Raw genomic sequence first — 18,769 nt, 5'->3', positions numbered from 1 at the left:
CAAAAATCAGCATTTTGAAATTTCGCTCTCCCCTTCCCCCATTTCTTCATTTTTGAGTTTTTTTCCCCTAACTCTAACCTTAACCCTAACTACAAAAACTTTTGGAAATTTTTTCCGAATCATGATCTCCGCATATTTAGAAAAAAAAAAAAAAATTCCAAAAAAAGTAACCGTACACGGCGAGGGGAAGGGGAGGTGTAATTTTTTTCTTTTAAATTGAAATTTTACAAAAATTTTTGGAAATTTGTTTCCAAATCATAATCTCTGCATATTTTGAAAGAAAAAAATTTCTGATAAAAGAAATGAAGAAATTAGGGGTGAGTGTGTGTGTGTGTGTGTGTGTGTGTGTGTGTGTGTGTGTGTGTGTGTATGGGGGGGGGGGGGAAATTTCAAAATGCCGATTTTTTTGCAGATTCGTATTCTCCGTAGCCGAAAATGGGGGGGTTTTATGTAGAAAAAAATTTTTTTTAAGGAAGTCTTTCCCCAAGTTTTGCTCCAGACGTATGTAAATATATTGTAGTGGCGCGAAATTATAGCCGCCATTGAGGAATTACTATTCTGCGCATGCGCAAGGGACTTCACCACAGGAAACCCCTCGAGTTGCGCATGCGTAGTAAAACTGGTACTTAAACAGTTAGTTTCATTTTCTCAGCGAGTTGAGCCTGAGACCTTCGATGTGACAACACCTCACTCCTCCACGAAGCACTCTTCACCTCGATGGTGATAGCTACTTGCTTCTCTGGCAGGCATCAAGGAAGCCCTTAACCTTCCAATACCAAATTACAATTCAATCAGCGGCTGCTAAGCTGAATGACAGGAATTGTGAAACCAAGCATCATCATAAATAAAACCTTTTTATTATGTTGTTAATTGTTCTAATGTCTCTTCATATATAATGCTGTTGAAAAGTGATAGAGAGACTAAAGTCTCGATGACAACTATCAAACCTTTTCTACAATATTTTTATGTATATGTTGCTTTGGGCACTATTTTAATTAACATTGGCAGGATATGTAGAACTAAATAACGATATACTTTTCGTTGTGTGTGTGTAGTAGAGCTATTGTTGTAAGCGATTAATATAAAAGTGATTTTAACTTGTTTAGTCAAAGTCCTATCTATATAAAACGACAAAGTATCAAAGAACTGACTGAACGAGAGATAATTTTGTGCAAGTTAATCTCATGAATTCTGAACAAGAATAGTTTAGATAAAAGACAAGTACCGTTAAACGAAGTTAGCAATATCTAAGTCAAGTGTATTTCCGATGAACATGAGTATCTGTCGAATCTTCCTTATCTGTTGTGTGTAGCTGTTTGAAATTACGTTCATCTATTCAGTAAATCACGTTTATATGACATAACAATATGCTGAAATAAGCCTCGAAGTCCAAAAGAATACTTTTTCGATATATATATATATATATATATATATATATATATATATATATATATATATATATATATATATAAACTTTCATTGTTTGAATATAACTCAGCAATTTCTTTCATTTCGTTTTAACTTTGAATTATTAATAGTTCCTCCCCCCCCCTCACTGTCGTCCCTCTAAAAGAAAGCGGTCATTATGAAAATTTTTGTATTTGGAATTGTGGATTCTGATAGCTTTCTTATCTATTATTGTAGCTTTTATTTATGCATGTCTGAATTTGAGTTTTGTTTTCTTTGTACACATTAAATACCTCAATTTATCCTTATTTATATCTTTTTCTTACGTTGAATTTTACTTTATCTTTTAAAAGGAGACTTTAATACTTTATTCGAATCCATTCGGATGAAACAGTGAACAACTCCTCGTAAAATAAAAAAATAATTGAAAACCGTATGGGACCCAACATAACTTGCATTAAAAAGAATGTATATAATGTTCGTTTTATAAATGAATGTTGCCACGAAGGAGCGGTTGTCAAATGATCGTATTTCTGAATATATAAAGTACTCGAGGTCAAAGTTTTTTAGGTTAGTTATCTCAACTGTGTGTAGCACCGTTTAGTTAGCAACTTGAGTCTTTATAAGCCGCTCTCATCCATAAAAAATGAAGTCTTAAAAAAAGCGAGAGAAAGAAAAAGAAAAGAATATTTCAGCTTATATAGAAAGAAAGAGAGCAGGCTGGTAGGCACGTGAGATGTGAAGCATGCATGATGTATTAATGTGGCTTAAGGGTTAAGCTCAGTGTATGGTTTGATATTCAGTGAAACCGTTGCTGTTCTTTTTGACTAAATGACATGATTCAGCTGAGAGATGTCTGGGAAGAAATTGTGGTGAGACTATCGTCGTCTTCAACTTTTCTTTTCTTCTACAGACTCGTCAACCGGACTTACCAACTTGTATGTTTGCGCTCCACAACTCCCGAAGAATTGTACGCACAGAAAGTAAGTAACACGTTGCATAACTCTTTCACATTTTCATTAAGGCTATTAGAGTTACTTCCTCTTAATAGAATTTTTTTTTCGCTCGTGTCTGTAAGATTTCGTTATCAATTTATTTCAGCATAATTGCAGTCTGTAGCGTTACACCGACTTTTTTTTCCACAGTTTTCTTAATAGTTTACATTTTTAATGAAGTTTTGCCGATATATTTTGTAAAGCAAAGATTACGATGATGTTAAAATTATTTTTTACTCGGAAAGAAAATAATTTCGTACAATTTTTAACCATTCAGTAATCAGCTCACGATGAGTGAAATGCATTATTATTCCTAATTGATATTATTATTAACACGAATGGGGGAAAAAAATTGTCAGAATACGTTTAACCGTACAATAATATTTTGTTTTATTACTTTCCATGTGTACTGTATTAAATTAAACGTAAATTGGTATTTTTAAAAAATCGTGTCTTCTAACTTCATGTTAATATTTTATCTTGTTATGGTGATAAACAAGTCGTACATTATTGAGAACGTTATGAGGCGACATTCGATGGAAGCGGGGAAGGAAACAGTAGTTAAGCCTTTATTTCTATGGGAAAATAAAGCAAGACGTTAATTGAAACGGTTCTTGGAAATTGGGTAAATGTTACATCTCTTAACTTCGATATAATCTGGTGCCTTCCATATTATGTGACAAATAATATCCCTTATTTTTTTCATCAGAAACAAGAGATATTATAAATGTTATTTTTCTTCTTCAACAACAATGAATAATTATCTATTAAATGTTAATAGCAGCGTCTTGTCAGAAATTTCATATTGTGTCTTGTTATTTTGATTGACTGAGACATTAAATACCTGTAGTCATCAATTAAACATCTAGCATTAAGTTATCTCTCAAACACTTTGTCATTTTTTCACGAGTTTAAGGAGGCGAACTGGCAGAATCGTTAGCACGCCGGGCAAAATGTTTAACGACATCTCGTCGGTATTCACGTTCTGAGTTCAAATTCCTCCAAGGTCAACATTGCCTTTCATCCTTTTGGCGTCGATAGAATGAGTACCAGTTGATCACTGTTGTTAATGTAATCCATCTATCCCCTTTCCCGAAATTGTTAGTCTTGTGCTAAAATTTGAAATATGTTCCAGGTGTTTAAACAATTTATAGTCTTCTAAGTCATAAATGGCTCAATTCAAATAGCATCAAACTACAAACAAAATTGGTTGGCAGTTTGTATCCTGTCACTAACATTCCAAACCATTTTATTCTCAACAACCTAATCCTCCACCTAACACACACACACACACATATTATGAAGTGGTAGTTATTACAGCTTCGTGCAGCAGTATCATGTAGGATTGATTACTGTTCTGTAAACTTGAAGTACCGAGTTTACTTTCTCCTGTGTGGCATGGTCAATGAGGCTAACTTGTTTAAACTACAATAAATGAAATATTCACTGGTGCAGCTACAACTCTCTATTCACAGTTCTTATAATTTTACATGTAAGCCAAGAGAACATTGGTGAGATATTATTTTGTCTATATCTTTATTATCAGTTCAGAGAGGTTGGAAGATGTTACAATTGATACAATTCAAAATCTTGCTGGGACTGACTCAATTTTTTATCCCCCCAGATTGGATAAAATAAGTACCAATAATATTCCCCAACCCTCTAAATATATGGTATTATACCTATGCAAGAAATTATTGGTTTCAAATTTTGGCAAAGGCCAGCAATTCCAAGGAGGGAATAAGTTGATTACATTGACCCCTGTGCTCAAATGGTACTCAGATAAGTATTTTATCAACCCTGAAAGGATGAAAGGCAAAGTTGACTTCAATGGAATTTGAACTCAGAACATATGCATTTTGTCTAGCGTTGTAACAATTCTTACCAGCTTGTTGCCTTAACAATGTAAGAAATTATTGTAAGCTAAAATCACACCAAAGTTTATTTTTGCCATTCAGCCTTCCAGTGCTGATAAAAACAAAAAAAAAACAAAAAAAAAAAGAACCTCCATGGTGTACCAAGTTTGATTCTGTTGCCTTCCTTTTCCTTGACATTATTTTTATACCACAACCTTTATTCTTTACAGCTGGTTAGTCAGTCTCATGCTGCATCCATTTAGGTTACTTCCATTCACTTTCTTCTCCTTGTCACACATATTGCTGTACTCCCTCCCTATTTGTCTATCCAGGACATTGGTCAACTGGAACTTCCTCCTTGTTATGTTTTCTCAAGAAGGATATAAACCAAGTTGACCTCTATGGTCTTGGAGGGCTTGCAAAAAGTCAAGTATATACTTGCTCTTGTATTTACTGTCCCATTTTGTTATGAAAATTGCTGTAAAAATGATTGGGTGGCTCCAGCACCCACATCAGTACTTTTTACATGGCTACTAAAGCCAAGGTGCCTTGTAAAAAGCATTGGTGTGGGTGCAGGTGCCTTGTAAAAAGCACTGGTGAAGGTGCCATGTAAAAAGCACCAGTGCACTCTTTGAGTGGTTGGCATTAGGAAGGGCATCCAGCTGTAGAAAATAAGCCAAAACAGACTATGAAACCTGGTGCAGCCCCTGGCCTTTCAAGTTCCTGTCAAGCTTCCAACCCATGCCAGCATGGAAAACGAATGTTAAATGATGTTGGTGTGGTTGATTGTTATTTGCAGTACAAACAGTTTGAAATTATTTATTCATTGGAAGTGTCATTATCATATTTTCAATCTTATCTGTCTTGCTAAATGTGTAATAATACTGAACTTTATCTTTCTTATAATAGATATATTATTATTTCTGAAGTTAGCTGAAATATTTATCCAGCAAAAGATGCTTGTTTTAAGAGAATGTATAACCTTTGTTGAAGTTCTCTGTAATTTGACATTTTTTCAAAGCAAGATCTATTTCAAATAATGCATCTGTTGACATAGATAGTTCAATTTAGGTTTCTAAATATTGGTTTCAAATTTTTGCACAAGACCAGTAATACTGTGGAGGGTGGGGGTGAGTTGATTACATCAACTCCAGTGCTCAGCTGATACTTATTTTATTGATCCCAAAAGGATAAAAGCAAAGTTGGCTTTGGTAGAATTTGAACTCCGAGCATAAAGACAGACACAAAATGCCACTAAACATTTTGCCTGGCATATTAATGATTCTACCAGCTCATTACCCTAAAGGTTTCTAAAAATGTCTGTCAAATATTTTAATATTGCATTGTTTTAGTGTTGCATTCTCTTTTGTTGTTATTCTATCTCTACATGCTGGTGCCAGTTCTTCACCGATGTATTACGTTAGCTTTTGCTATTTCACCCATTTGCTTAATTTTGGAGTCTATCTATCAACACTTTATTAATTTTTTTTTTTTAGAGCTAAGTAGGGAATGTGGAGGCGCAATGGCCCAGTGGTTAGGGCAGTGGACTCATGGTCATAGGACCGTGTTTTCGATTCCTAGACCGGGCATTGTGAGTGTTTATTGAGCAAAAACACCTAAAGCTCCACGAGGCTCCGGCAGGGGATGGTGGCGAACCCTACTGTACTCTTTCATCGCAACTTTCTCTCACTCTTACATCCTGTTTCTGTTGTGCCTGTAATTCAAAGAGTCAGCCCGTCACACTGTGTCACGCTGAATCTCCCCGAGAACTACGTTAAGGGTACACGAGTCTGTGGCGTGCTCAGCCACTTGCACGTTAATTTCATGAGCAGGCTGTTCTGTTGATCGGATCAACTGGAACCCTCGACGTCATAAGCAACGGAGTGCCAACAACAAGTAGGAAATGCGCTCACCTTTGCCTCTAACATATGCACACCTTTAAATTCTTAATGTGTGTGTATATAAAATCATCTTCATCATCATTATTTAATGTTTGCCTTTCATGCTGGCTTGGGTTGGACAGTTTGACAGGAGCTGATAAGCCAGAGGACTGCACTAAGCCCCACGGTCTTTTTTGGCATTGTTTTTACAACTGGATGATCTTCCTAATGACAACCGCTTTACATAGTGGACTGAATGCTTTTTATGTAGCACCAGCACTGGTGAGGTTTGTTTGGCAGTTTTTACAGCCAGACGCCCTTCCTAATGCCAACCACTCTACACAGTGGGCACCAGCACTGGCAAGATCTGTTTTGGCATGGTTTTTACAGCTACCCACATCACAGAGTGGACTGGATGATGCTTTTTTAAGTGGCACTGGCCAGGTCACCAAGTAACTTGCAAAACAAGGATCATTTGAGAGGAGGTGGGTGCAGTATGGAGAACGTAGCTTTGTGCCAAATGATGAGAATCTAGTGTTATGACAGAAGGACACAAACAGGTGTCTTGCTATAGTGGAGATACATGGTTATCCCAGTCAGAGGGAGAGATATTTTTGTGTACATACATACATATATGTATGTGTATATCTGTCTGTCATGTAAATGTTTTTACTTCTTCCTTTACTTTTACACAACTTTATTTTGTCCACTCCCACATAGTTACATCAGTAATATTTGTGTGAGTTCTATGTATGGCAAAAAATAACTCTCTGATGTTAATAATAAAGAAATCATTGTTGTTGCTGCTGCTGTTGTTATTAACACAGTTGCATCAACAAAGCCTAAGACTTTACCACAGTTTAGATAATGAGATCACCTTTCTGTTACCATGCAGTACACTCCATATACTACACAATAAAGGCATGTGGCTTAGTGGTTAGAGTGTTCCACTCAAAACTGCAAGATCATAGTTTCAATTCCCAGACTGGGCATATAGTGTTCTTGAGTGAAACACTTCATTTTACAATACTCTGCAATCACTGTGACATCTGACATGTGGCATAGTGGTATACTATGTTCCTGTACAGGCAATGTCGATTTAATAGAGGGAATGAGCACAAGGGAGTAGCACACATTTGATCACTATAAACAAATTATCTGTGCTGGTTGTTCAGCAAAAAGTTGCAGTACCCTCATCTGTAATTTGTGATAGGAGAGTCCACAACACCCCATGTATTTGTTGAGCAAAAACAAAGTTTTATTTTTAATTGAAGAGATACTAATCTCAGCATAGGGAGAAGATATTGTGAATGTGAAATGTTAAGTGTTTCAGTCAAGCAGATAATCTGATTTAATGTAATTTGATTATGTTTTCACAGATTGATAATGAAGAATATGGAGAAGCTCTTGCACTTGCAAAAGCTTATGGTTTGGATTGTGATTTAGTGTACCAACGCCAGTGGCAGAAGTCCCCTGTATCTATAGCTTCAATTGAAGATTACTTGGTAAGTCTCTCCTATAATTTCCAAAACATCAGTTCTTTATTAATCCTTCTTCACTTTACTATAAGATTTTTATTAAATTGATGTTCAAGTGATATTTGTTATCTGCATCAGATCTTGTGCTTGACATATTTACTCTTGGATAATGTGTTTGTTTTATTATTGTTGAAGTTAGTTTTGGAGGTGCAAATGTAATGAGGTACAGGGAGGAGTATGCATATTTCTTTCAGTGATGGATGACCTTGTAGCTGTTTACTTAACACGTTATATATCTCAATGACACATTCAATCTATGCTTTATATATATATATATTCTTTTATTCTTTTACTTGTTTCAGTCATTTGACTGTGGCTATACTGGAGCACTGTCTTTAGTAGAACAAATCGACCCCAGGACTTATTCTTTGTAAGCCTAGTACTTATTCTATCGTTCTCGTTTGCCGAACCACTAAGTTATGGGGATGTTAGCCCACCAACATCAGTTGTCAAGCACAGACACATAAATACATACATACATTTGTATACACACGCACACACAATGGGCTTCTTTCAGTTTCCATCTAAAAAATCCACTTATAAGGCTTTGGTTGGCCTGAGGTTATGGTAAAAGACACTTGCCCAAGGTGCCACACAATGGGACTGAACCCGGAACCATGTGGTTGGGAAGCAAGCTTCTTACCACACAGCCACTCCTGTGCCTATAATAAATTCTATCTTGTTTGGGTTAGCAGGATAGGATATAATTTACAAGCAAAACAAAATACTTTTATAGTAAAGGATTTATTTTGTGGCCTTTATTCAGTGTTTTGTTGTTTTGTATTTGTTTTCATTCATTTGATCCTGCTGGTATTGATGAAATGTGCTGGAAACTATTAGAACAAGTTTTTAGTTCCTTTATAGTATATTGTCTATCTCATCAGACCTAATCAATATTTATTAACAACTAAAGGGTTAAAGTGTAAAGACTCCCTTCAGTCATGAATGACTATGGGATTGCACATAGTTTCCCTCCTAGACACAAATCCAGTCAAGGTTGTTTATGGAAGACCAGCAGTCGCCCATGCATACCAGCCTCCCCTCTCCATGCTACTGATGTTTTCCAAAGGAAAAGCAGAGGCTGATACAGCTTGGCACCAGTGACGTCACAACTCATTTCTACAGCTGAGTGAACTGGAACAACATGAAATAAAGTGTTTTGCTCAAGAACACAACACACAGCTCAGTCTGGAATCGAACTCACTATCTCATGATTGTGAGCCCAACGCTTTAACCACCGAGCCATGTGCTTTCTATTAATAACTACTTTGTCTATAATTGACTTCCTTCCAATTGATTTTTCATTTCTCTTTTCAAGTTGAATTATTTTATTCTTCTATTGTCAGTTTTAGCCAGGAGTTCTTGTCATGCTGGCTGCACTACCATTAGTGTTAATGCATGTTTATTTTAGACTCACTTTCTGGTCCTGTCTCCAGAATTGGTCCATGTGTCTCTTGCCATGATGTGGGTTCACCTGGTTTATTATATAAAAAGTTGTTTAACAGTTCTTTGAATACATCCACATTTACACCTCATAGATTTCTGAGACCTTTTGACAAAATATCGAAAATTTGTGGGCCTTTGAACCAAAGCTGTTACAGTATTGGGTTTTTTACTCTGGACAGAGAAGGTGAGACTTTGGTAGTTTGTAGTGGGATCCATTCTAGTGATTGGTAAAATTCTCACTCCCAAAGCTGGGTGCAAGATCTTCCAAGATCTTTCATATATATATATATATATATATATATATATATATTTCACTGCATGTCTTTTGTCTCTTCTTTTCAGGGAATAGAGCCTCAGCTCTTTTAGCCTTTCCCAGTAATCTGTTTGTTGCACTAAGGCAATCTTCTTGATGTAGTGGCTTGGATTGCCTTGAATTACTTTTCCATGTTCATTACACACTAAGTCTACTAATATTTATTATAGCTACTAATATATTTACTATGGCTATTAGTGTCTACTACATTTTTTGATATTTTAATTTCCTTCTCTCATTTACTATTCATTGTCATTATGTTTGTGTATTGGCAAGTCAGTTTTTGATAGCTACTAATAAAAGATGGTTTATATTTTAGCGTAAAATAAGCAAACGTTCCTGGGTCCTTCATGAATGCCTTGAACGAGTACCGGATACCATAAATGCTCTCCGAGAACTAATGGAATATGGACTGAAAGGAACTGATTTACAAGCCATGATTGCAATTGCCAAAAGAGAAGATGGAGGAAGGTAAATGGGAATTTGAAATTAAAATGTATTTAGGTTAAAATATGAGTTGAATAAGTCTAGGTCTTCATATATATGTATATATATATATATATATATATATATATATATATATATATATATATATAAAAATCAAATAATAAATGAGTATATGCATATATGCGTACAAGTATGTGCATACCTACATCTACCTGTATATATAGGTGCATATCTTGGTACAGGACGTTGCAAACAAAACGTAGACAAAAAAATAATAATAACCAGAGTACAGAAAACACACAGGCCACATAGAGAACATTTTCCTTCATCAGCTGCTCCCATTCTAACACAGGCGTTTCGAAGGGTTAGGGCAGGAAGCATCGTTACAATGGCTCTTCCCACGGACCACAAATTAAATTTGTATACACAAATTAAATTTGTACCATGGAGGAATGTAGTGGCGGACGCAGAATCATGTGTTTATGTTTCCCATTTGATATAATTTTAACTGGAGTGTTACACAGACTATGAAGTACCACAGATATGAGTATTCTGATGTGAGTACTCAGATAAGAGTACCATACATAGTCTAGACAAACTGATGATGTCACTGATGGTGATGATGCTAATGGAGGCCATCACATTAAATCCAAAGAACAGTAATGGTGTTTTTATGTAGGGTTAGGTTTAATGGTGAGGTAAACTACCAGATGACATGGCTTTGCATAGGTCCAGCATGTGAATGTAAATTCACAATAGGCTCTTTAGGAACAATATATTGCAAGGCTGTGACTAATGATTCTGTCAGTCTGTTGCTCAAGACTGCTACTTTATGTATTGACTCCAGATGAATGAAAAGTAAAGTTGACTCTGTCAGGAAATAAACTTGTAACACAAGAAGCTGGTATAAACACCTGAGAATGTTTTTATTTGTTGCTCTACCGGTTTTATCATTTCACTTCCTACAGGTTGCTTGATGCTTGTTATGAAACGGTGTATGGTAGGAAATTGAGTAAATATAAGATTCTACCAAACATCAGACTAAATTAGTTGGATTGGATCTTTCATATATGCACTTTCAATTTGAGCAACTAGTGTCTATATGTTGAAATCCAAGTTTAAAAAAAATTTCTTTATTAGGTCAGTATTACTAGGTTATAAAGAAAGGTGAGTGGTATATTAATTGATTAATGAAAAAAATTGAACGAAATTTCACAGTCAGAGCTAACTGTAACAGTGAAAATGAAGATAGATAACAAAACAAGCTATTTGACTCCTATTAGAGGGAAAGTATATAAAGCCATTATTGATGATTGATGTTTTAGATTGAGTCAGTATTACTGATTAATTCACACTGAATCCACATTGATAGATAGACGATAAGAATGGTTGAAACAAGACGAGAAATTGAATGTTTTTCACAAAGAGCAGGTCAGTGAGAGTGTTTGAACTCAGCACGTCAAGCTAACAAAAACTCATTAGTTATAACATGTCCTTTGCCATTGCATTATATAAATCTTTCTTTTTTTATGAGAGACTGTGGGAAAGCTGGTTTGTCATACACACTATATATGTATCCTATTTCAATTATTTGGCTTTGAATTTTAAAATTACAAACACTGGCTTACCCCATAGCTTTTAAACCAACCATAAATATTCTATCTGTTTTATGTTCAAATGAGCCGGATATTGCCTCTCTCACCGATCCTACAATATCATTCTAAAAAATAAACTGTCATATCATTGAAATTTTGTAGCTTCATGATAATGCATAATTAATTCAAAACGTGATAATGCATAATTAATTCAAAACATGATAATGCATAATTAATTCAAAAACAAGCATTACATTTGATAGAATAAACTGAATATTAAAGGGTTAAGTAGCAGGAACTTTCTCTGATTTCCTGGTTCCCATGATATCTATTTACTATTAAATGGTTTGAACCTCTACCACTTAACTTTGGACTGGTTGGTAATCTGACACACTATTGATTTGACCAACTATATCTCATCCATTTTACTGATAAACTGTTTCCAAATATGTTTATAACTTAATTTGTTGAATTATCTTTCAGACTAGTGATGTGTGATGATGAGGATTTAATATATGACAGTGATGAAGATGAAGAAGACTATGATCCTTTCAATGCACTTTGCATTCAAAGAAGACAAGATAAAATATTTCAAAGAAGAGAAGAATTGCTCAATCAGATAGATTTTCGTTCGTGAGTATATACACACTGTATGTATATATGAGGTTTTTATTACACACTGACCACTTGATAAAATCATTAAAGTGATTTTATCCTTAATTCTATAAAGAATATAAATAAAAATATTTTTGCTCCTGATCAAAATCACATTTGCTGTGATATTATTTTGATAAATAGCATGGGGTTGAAATAAAAAATGTAAATTCGAGTTGCACTAGTATATATACGTGCAAATGTATGTGTATGGTCATGTGGCTTTGGTGTTCATATGAATATGTATATATATATTTGTGCTGAAGAGAGCAGTAAGTATTTTATTACTTTTAGTTCGAAATTGGTCCGATACACAATTAACTGGAAAATTGTATTTACTATTTTTCATTTGCCCATTTACAACCTGTGCTAGAGGAGATATAAGGTGGTTTTTAGTGTCATCTGGCATCTATGTCTAGTGTATGGAGAGGTTTTCCAACCCCTTTGATATAATTATGTATATAATTATAAATAGAAATTACTTATGAGGTTTTTATCACATGCTGACCACTTGATAAAATCATTAAAGTCATTTTATCCTTAATTCTATAACGAATATATGTATGACTATGTGTATATATATATATATATATATATATATATATATATATATATATAAGACTGAATTTAGAAATAATACATTTCTAAATCTCTCAGAGAGATTTATGCAGTAGTGATACGATGAAGTAGTTGTATGCTGTCTAAACAACAGTAGTATTATTCCCTTCAGGGACTGTCACATTAAGTGACAACATACAACTACTTCAATGAGAATGAATGTTAAAGATTCTTTATTTGTGGATTAAGGCTACCATTCATTTCATGTTAAGGAAACCCTTAACAATTATCAAGCCTATCACATGGAACATTGGTCTTCATCTCCATTGAACATCAATGTTCCATGTGATAGGCTTGATAATTGTTAAGGGGTTCCTTGATATGAAACGAAAGGTAGCCTTAATCCACAAAAAAAGTATGTGTATACACACACACACACACACACACACACACACATACACATCGCCTATTTTATTTACTGTGAAAAAATGTAATAGCATTATACATGTCATTGTAATTATTAGCAGTTGTTTTATCTCTTACAGGAGTTAATCATGTTTAGGTATTAACTGTTTTAGTTACTATGAAAATTTATCATGTGTAAGTTGAACACTTGTTCATCATATACAGAATGTTTGGTCGCCTGCAACATTTAGAAATATGACAGTTATTACTGCTGACTATAGTATGTTTAGTCAGTTCTAGAAGTTCTTCCAAATGTTTAGAATTGATCAATTAACAACAGTTTACTATCTCTTATCAGTTTAATATATTGATCCATTAAGGACATGATTACCTTTTATGTTCTCCTCACAGATTCTGGTGGACCTTGGCTAGCTGTCTTTTTTTCGTTTAAAGTGGGTTTTTTTACCCTTTTTTATTAGTAAGTCTGCGAAGGGTGTGAATACCTCAAAGTCTGAAAATTGGTTTTGGTTCCTGTATGAAAACATTTTGATTTCCCTGACTCATTTCATACTTCTGAAAGTCATGTTTGAACATCCCAGTTTACCATTCTCTAAAAATTATAATCTTCATTTTCATTTCTCTTCTTATAACATCCATTTACCGTGCTGGCATGGGTTGATCTGTTTGACAGGAGCAAATAAGGCTGGGGGCTGCACCAGGTTCCATTGTCTCTTTTGGCAGGGTTTCTATGGCTGGATACTCTTCCTAATGCCAACCACTTTGCAGAGTGTACTGGGTGCTTTTAACCTGGCACCATCATGGGTCCTATTTATGTGGAACCGTCACGAATCCTATTTATGCGGCACCGTCGCGAGTCCTATTTATGCGGCACCGTCGCGAGTCCTATTTATGCGGCACCGTCGCGAGTCCTATTTATGCGGCACCGTCGCGAGTCCTATTTATGCGGCACCGTCGCGAGTCCTATTTATGCGGCACCGTCGCGAGTCCTATTTATGCGGCACCGTCGCGAGTCCTATTTATGCGGCACCGTCGCGAGTCCTATTTATGCGGCACCGTCGCGGGTCCTATTTATGCGGCACCGTCGCGGGTCCTATTTATGCGGCACCGTCGCGAGTCCTATTTATGCGGCACCGTCGCGAGTCCTATTTATGCGGCACCGTCGCGAGTCCTATTTATGCGGCACCGTCGCGAGTCCTATTTATGCGGCACCAACACCGGTGTCAATTCTGCTGTGGTGGATGGGTCTTCTTGAGAACAGCAATGTACCAAATATCTCAGTCCTTTGTCATCTCCTTCATAAGGATCAGTGTTTTTAGAACAACCTTTAATACTTTGTCTCTTGTCTTCCTGGATTTCCCTTTTCCACAAGTTCTATCCACTTCAAGTGATCAACACTTCTTAATGCAACTGTCTCATCCATACACATCACATGCACAGTCTTCTCTTGCACACATCTATTCCTCTTATGCCTAACTTTTCTTATTTCTTTATTGCTCACAAGGGGCTATGCACAGAGGGGACAAACAAGGACAGACAAACGGATTAAGTCGATTATATCGATCCCCAGTGCGTAACTGGTACTTATTTAATAGACCCCGAAAGGATGAAAGGCAAAGTTGACCTCGGCAGAATTTGAACTCAGAACGTAGCGGCAGACGAAATACCGCTAAGCATTTCTTTCGGCGTGCTAACGTTTCTGCCAGCTCGCCGCCTTGTGCCTAACTTTTCTCTTCGTAAGACCACCACAGTGTACTCCCCCCTACACTATATCTTAAATGTGTGTTCATAAACAGTTATACGTATCTATTCTTTTATTGCTTCCATCAGAATGGGTGGAGCTAGAAAGAACGCTAAAATAATGGTGATGAGCCATAAGGGTTCTTTTTCTTACAGACTGTTATTAGAAGAGAAAGAGCTTTGCAGAGCGCAGCTGAAACTATTGCAGTATATGTACTGAATGAGGACATACGTAGTAGACAGGTTATTAAGCAAATAAAAATGAAGTGGACAGACAATGCCTATAACTTTCTTTTCATGTTATCACACTCTGAATGATTATAGGAAAAACTTATGAAATAGTTCAGACTGAATTGTTGCAAGGTAGTTTTTTGTTTTGTTGGAATGTGCTTATAAAAGGAGTTGTTGTTCAGTCCTAGATCAGCCTTGATTTTACAGACCTATGGGTATAAGTGAAGACATGTGGCTTAGTGGTTTGGGTTTTGCACTCATGAATGCAATCTCATGGTTTCAATTCCCAGACAGGCAGTGCATTATGTTCTTGAGTAAAACACTTCATTTCACATTGCTCCAGTCTATTCAGCTGTAAATGAGTAACCCTGTGATAGATTGGTATCCCATCTAGGAAGAACGTTGTGATGTTGGTCATTTATATGTCATTGAAACTGCTTAACCGGCTGTATGAGTCTTAGGACTTGGGACAGTATTAAAAATAGTGTAAGGCACTCTAGACATGACCATCCTGTTATTTTAGTGGAATTTAAGCCTACATTCTTCTTTTTTTTTTTTCTTTTTCTTACAGACTGTTATTAGAACAGAAAGAACTTTGCAGAGCTCGGCTGAAATTATTGCAGTATCTGTACCGATTGAGGACATATGAGGTAGACATTTTAATTTTCATTCAACATCAGTATTTCTACTTTTTTATTATCTAAACTGAGTGAAATTTACTAAATGGAAACTGTATAGAAGCCCATTTTGTGTGTGTCTTTTATCTATTATCTTGCTTCAGTCAACCTGCTATTGGTTAGTCCATTATATATAGGAAGAAAGGGGTAGGTGGTTTGTTAATTTACTAATAATTTCCTCAATAACGTATCACCTTTTGGTGCATGCAGTAGTGTGGGGAAGGAGGGACAAAGGTATGAAAGTCTTCTGGTGCAGAAGCAAGGCATAGCCCTGTAGGGGTTTCCAGTATTGAGAAAAGATTCCTGGTATAGTTGGTGGGGGCAGGTTGGGTGGGTGCATTGCGGACAAGCAATGACCAGTTTACTGTTGGGGAGAGAAATATGGCAACAGTGAGACATAAAGTAAAACAAGAATGCATACAAATTTTAGAGAACAATGGCGAAAACATGAAACAGGAAGGGAGAACTAATTTTTTGGGAATTATGGTTTGAAGATTATTTGAAGAATTAATAGTTACAGGTTACGATAGTATATGTTAGTATGATGGGTTATATGAATGAATGGGGTGATTAAATAACGTCATTTCATTGAAATTGCAAAGTTACAAGATAATGCATGACTAATTCAGATTGTGAATAAACAATCATTACATTCACTTGACAGAGTAATCTGAATACTAAAGGGTTAAATGATGATGCTGCTGCTGATTTTGTGATTGTTTTACTTTTATTGACTGGATGTTTTAATGTAACTTTTTCTTTTCCAGCTTATTTTAGGTGGCATCCATGTTGCACAAGAACGTTTTGATAAAGTGTTTTTTGAAACTTTTCGTTCAGGAAACATAGTAGAGGAGGCTATTAAATTTGCTCAGGTTAGATTCTGTTTGCTGGCAATTAAAGCAAAACATTTTTCTTCTTGTGTGTTTTCCATATTCTTTGAACAAATATATGTACAAGTTGCTGAAGTAAATATTCCATATACACTACTTAATGCATTCTCAAATAAACAAGGTGTTTATCATAAGCAATGGAGACAAATGAATTAATGAACTTTAAAAGCAATTCAATTTGTGATGTAGCCTATTAATGCTTCTACACTAAAGAAGATGCAAGATATAAGTAGAATGAATATACAAAATACAAGTAAAAAAATGTGGAATAAAATCAGATGCAAGTAGAATAAAACAAGTTGTTTGAAAATTTGTAAAAATTATCTGAATTCCTTTGTTTATATTTATAGGGTTATAATTTTAATAATAATAATAATGATCTTGTATGCAGTGTTCGAGTACATTATAACTCATAAAATAAAAAAAATACTGCTAAGCATTTTGTCTGGTGTGGTTCCAATTCTGCCAGGTTGCTGCCTTTTAGTGTGTAATTTCTTATCTGAAGATGGCAGAGTGTGATTTGAGGGAATCTTGAGGGTCAAGTTCCCAAGTAGCAGAAACTTGACCTGTTTTGTCATTGCTGTGTATTCCTAGATCATTCATAGTCAAACAAAACAACGATGAAAGATGTTTCAGTTCTGACACTCATGTTGTTTGCTTATCTGGAACTCTATTGTACAACATCAATTGCAGTTATGATGGTAGGGTGTGATTTGTAAGAACTTTGGCTGCTATTTTCAGCAGTTTGAGCAACTGTTGAACAGCTCCCTATTGAACAAAATTGTCTCTCATACTTCCAGATCTTCAGAGTAGGGAACTGCACCAACCAGGAAGGTGGTGACCATAAGGGATAGTTTTGACTTTAGAATGATGGTAGAGGGGTCTTTTTTCAGTCACACATACATATTGGTGCATAATCATCATTGTTAAAAGGTTCTTGAAATGATCAACTTTTTAAATCTTTCTAGTACAAAAATTGGTGGGCTGATATCTTGGCTTGGTTATCTTATGAAGAGTTACATTCTTAGCTAACTCATCCCTATTACTTGAAAACTAAACTTTAAAATATATTGTAGTTATATTGGAAATAATATAGAGGTGAAACAAATAGGAAGATCTGATATTTGAACTTGCAACTCCTAGGCTGTTAGTTCATATTCACTAAAGGTACTTGGCTAGAACTTTTATTTTCCATGCCTCAGATCACCTAGGAATATTACTTGGTAATAGACCACTGTCTTTTGAGGGATAAATTTCTTCAGTCACTGAATAATGTTGAATCTGAAGTTAATCTGGATTTATAAACTCATGTAGCTCTTTAAAATGTCTTCCTAATGTTTTTTTTGTATTCAGTTGTAATTGAGAAAAAAAAAAATAATGAAGTTAAAATGTTGTTTTACAGGACAGTGAAGTTGTAGCTGTCGAAGCATTATTTACCTATCATGGATCTGCAGTTTTACCTCACAGGTTTGTATCTCCTTTCTTTCAACAAACATGTAAATATTTAGTACTAGCTTTTAAGCAACTGACTCTGAATGGGAAGATTTGCAAACAGATCTCTGATTTGTTTTGGAGAACTTTTTGTAATTGCTTCCTCCAGAGTCATATCCCAATGATGATCATATTCATCGCAAAAATGTGATGTAAAAAAAAAAATCGCCAAAAACAATTGCAATAATGAAAACATAGGAATCCAAAATTTCAGGATCGCAGGTTTGGATTTGGTCCGGAATGTTTTTAATTTACTCACAGAGTTAGCCTTTAGATTATAAAAATTGTTATTGTACAAAAAAATTTGTCACAAAAAGTCACGTAAAAAAATTGCCGAAAGCAATCGCAGTAATGAAAACCTGGGAATCCAAAATTTCAGGATTGTGGATCTGGATTTGGCCCAGATTGTTTTTAATTTACTTGTGGAGTCATCCTGATTCCAAAATGTTGTGATATGTTGGGCTACGACCTCTAGGAATAAAGTTGAAAAAGTGTGACACATTGACATTCACATTTATTATATTATATTAAGGCAGTGAGGTGGCAGAATCATTAGCACGCTGGACAAAATGCTTAGTGGTATTTTGTCTGCTGTTAGGTTTTGGGTTTGAATTCCGCCGAGGTCGAC

General features: G+C 35.4%; 1 protein-coding gene across 2 annotated transcripts in view; it reads left to right on the top strand.

Annotated features, from left to right (window-relative positions):
• LOC106878217 (NBAS subunit of NRZ tethering complex) overlaps positions 1-18,769 on the top strand; it is a 132,460-nt gene that overhangs the window by 32,391 nt on the left and 81,300 nt on the right. For both annotated transcript variants that reach the window (XM_089363670.1, XM_014927365.3), the window contains 7 exons: positions 2,321-2,390; positions 7,518-7,643; positions 9,755-9,906; positions 11,961-12,110; positions 15,655-15,733; positions 16,528-16,632; positions 18,053-18,117. In XM_089363670.1, coding sequence (XP_089219796.1) covers positions 2,321-2,390; positions 7,518-7,643; positions 9,755-9,906; positions 11,961-12,110; positions 15,655-15,733; positions 16,528-16,632; positions 18,053-18,117 — 747 coding nt within the window. The remainder of the gene's footprint in view (positions 1-2,320; positions 2,391-7,517; positions 7,644-9,754; positions 9,907-11,960; positions 12,111-15,654; positions 15,734-16,527; positions 16,633-18,052; positions 18,118-18,769) is intronic.

This window comes from Octopus bimaculoides, chromosome 15 (genome assembly GCF_046866305.1).
Source record: "Octopus bimaculoides isolate indiv1 chromosome 15, ASM4686630v1, whole genome shotgun sequence".
Taxonomy (NCBI): domain Eukaryota; kingdom Metazoa; phylum Mollusca; class Cephalopoda; order Octopoda; family Octopodidae; genus Octopus; species Octopus bimaculoides.
This window is presented reverse-complemented; position numbering and strand designations above follow the sequence as displayed.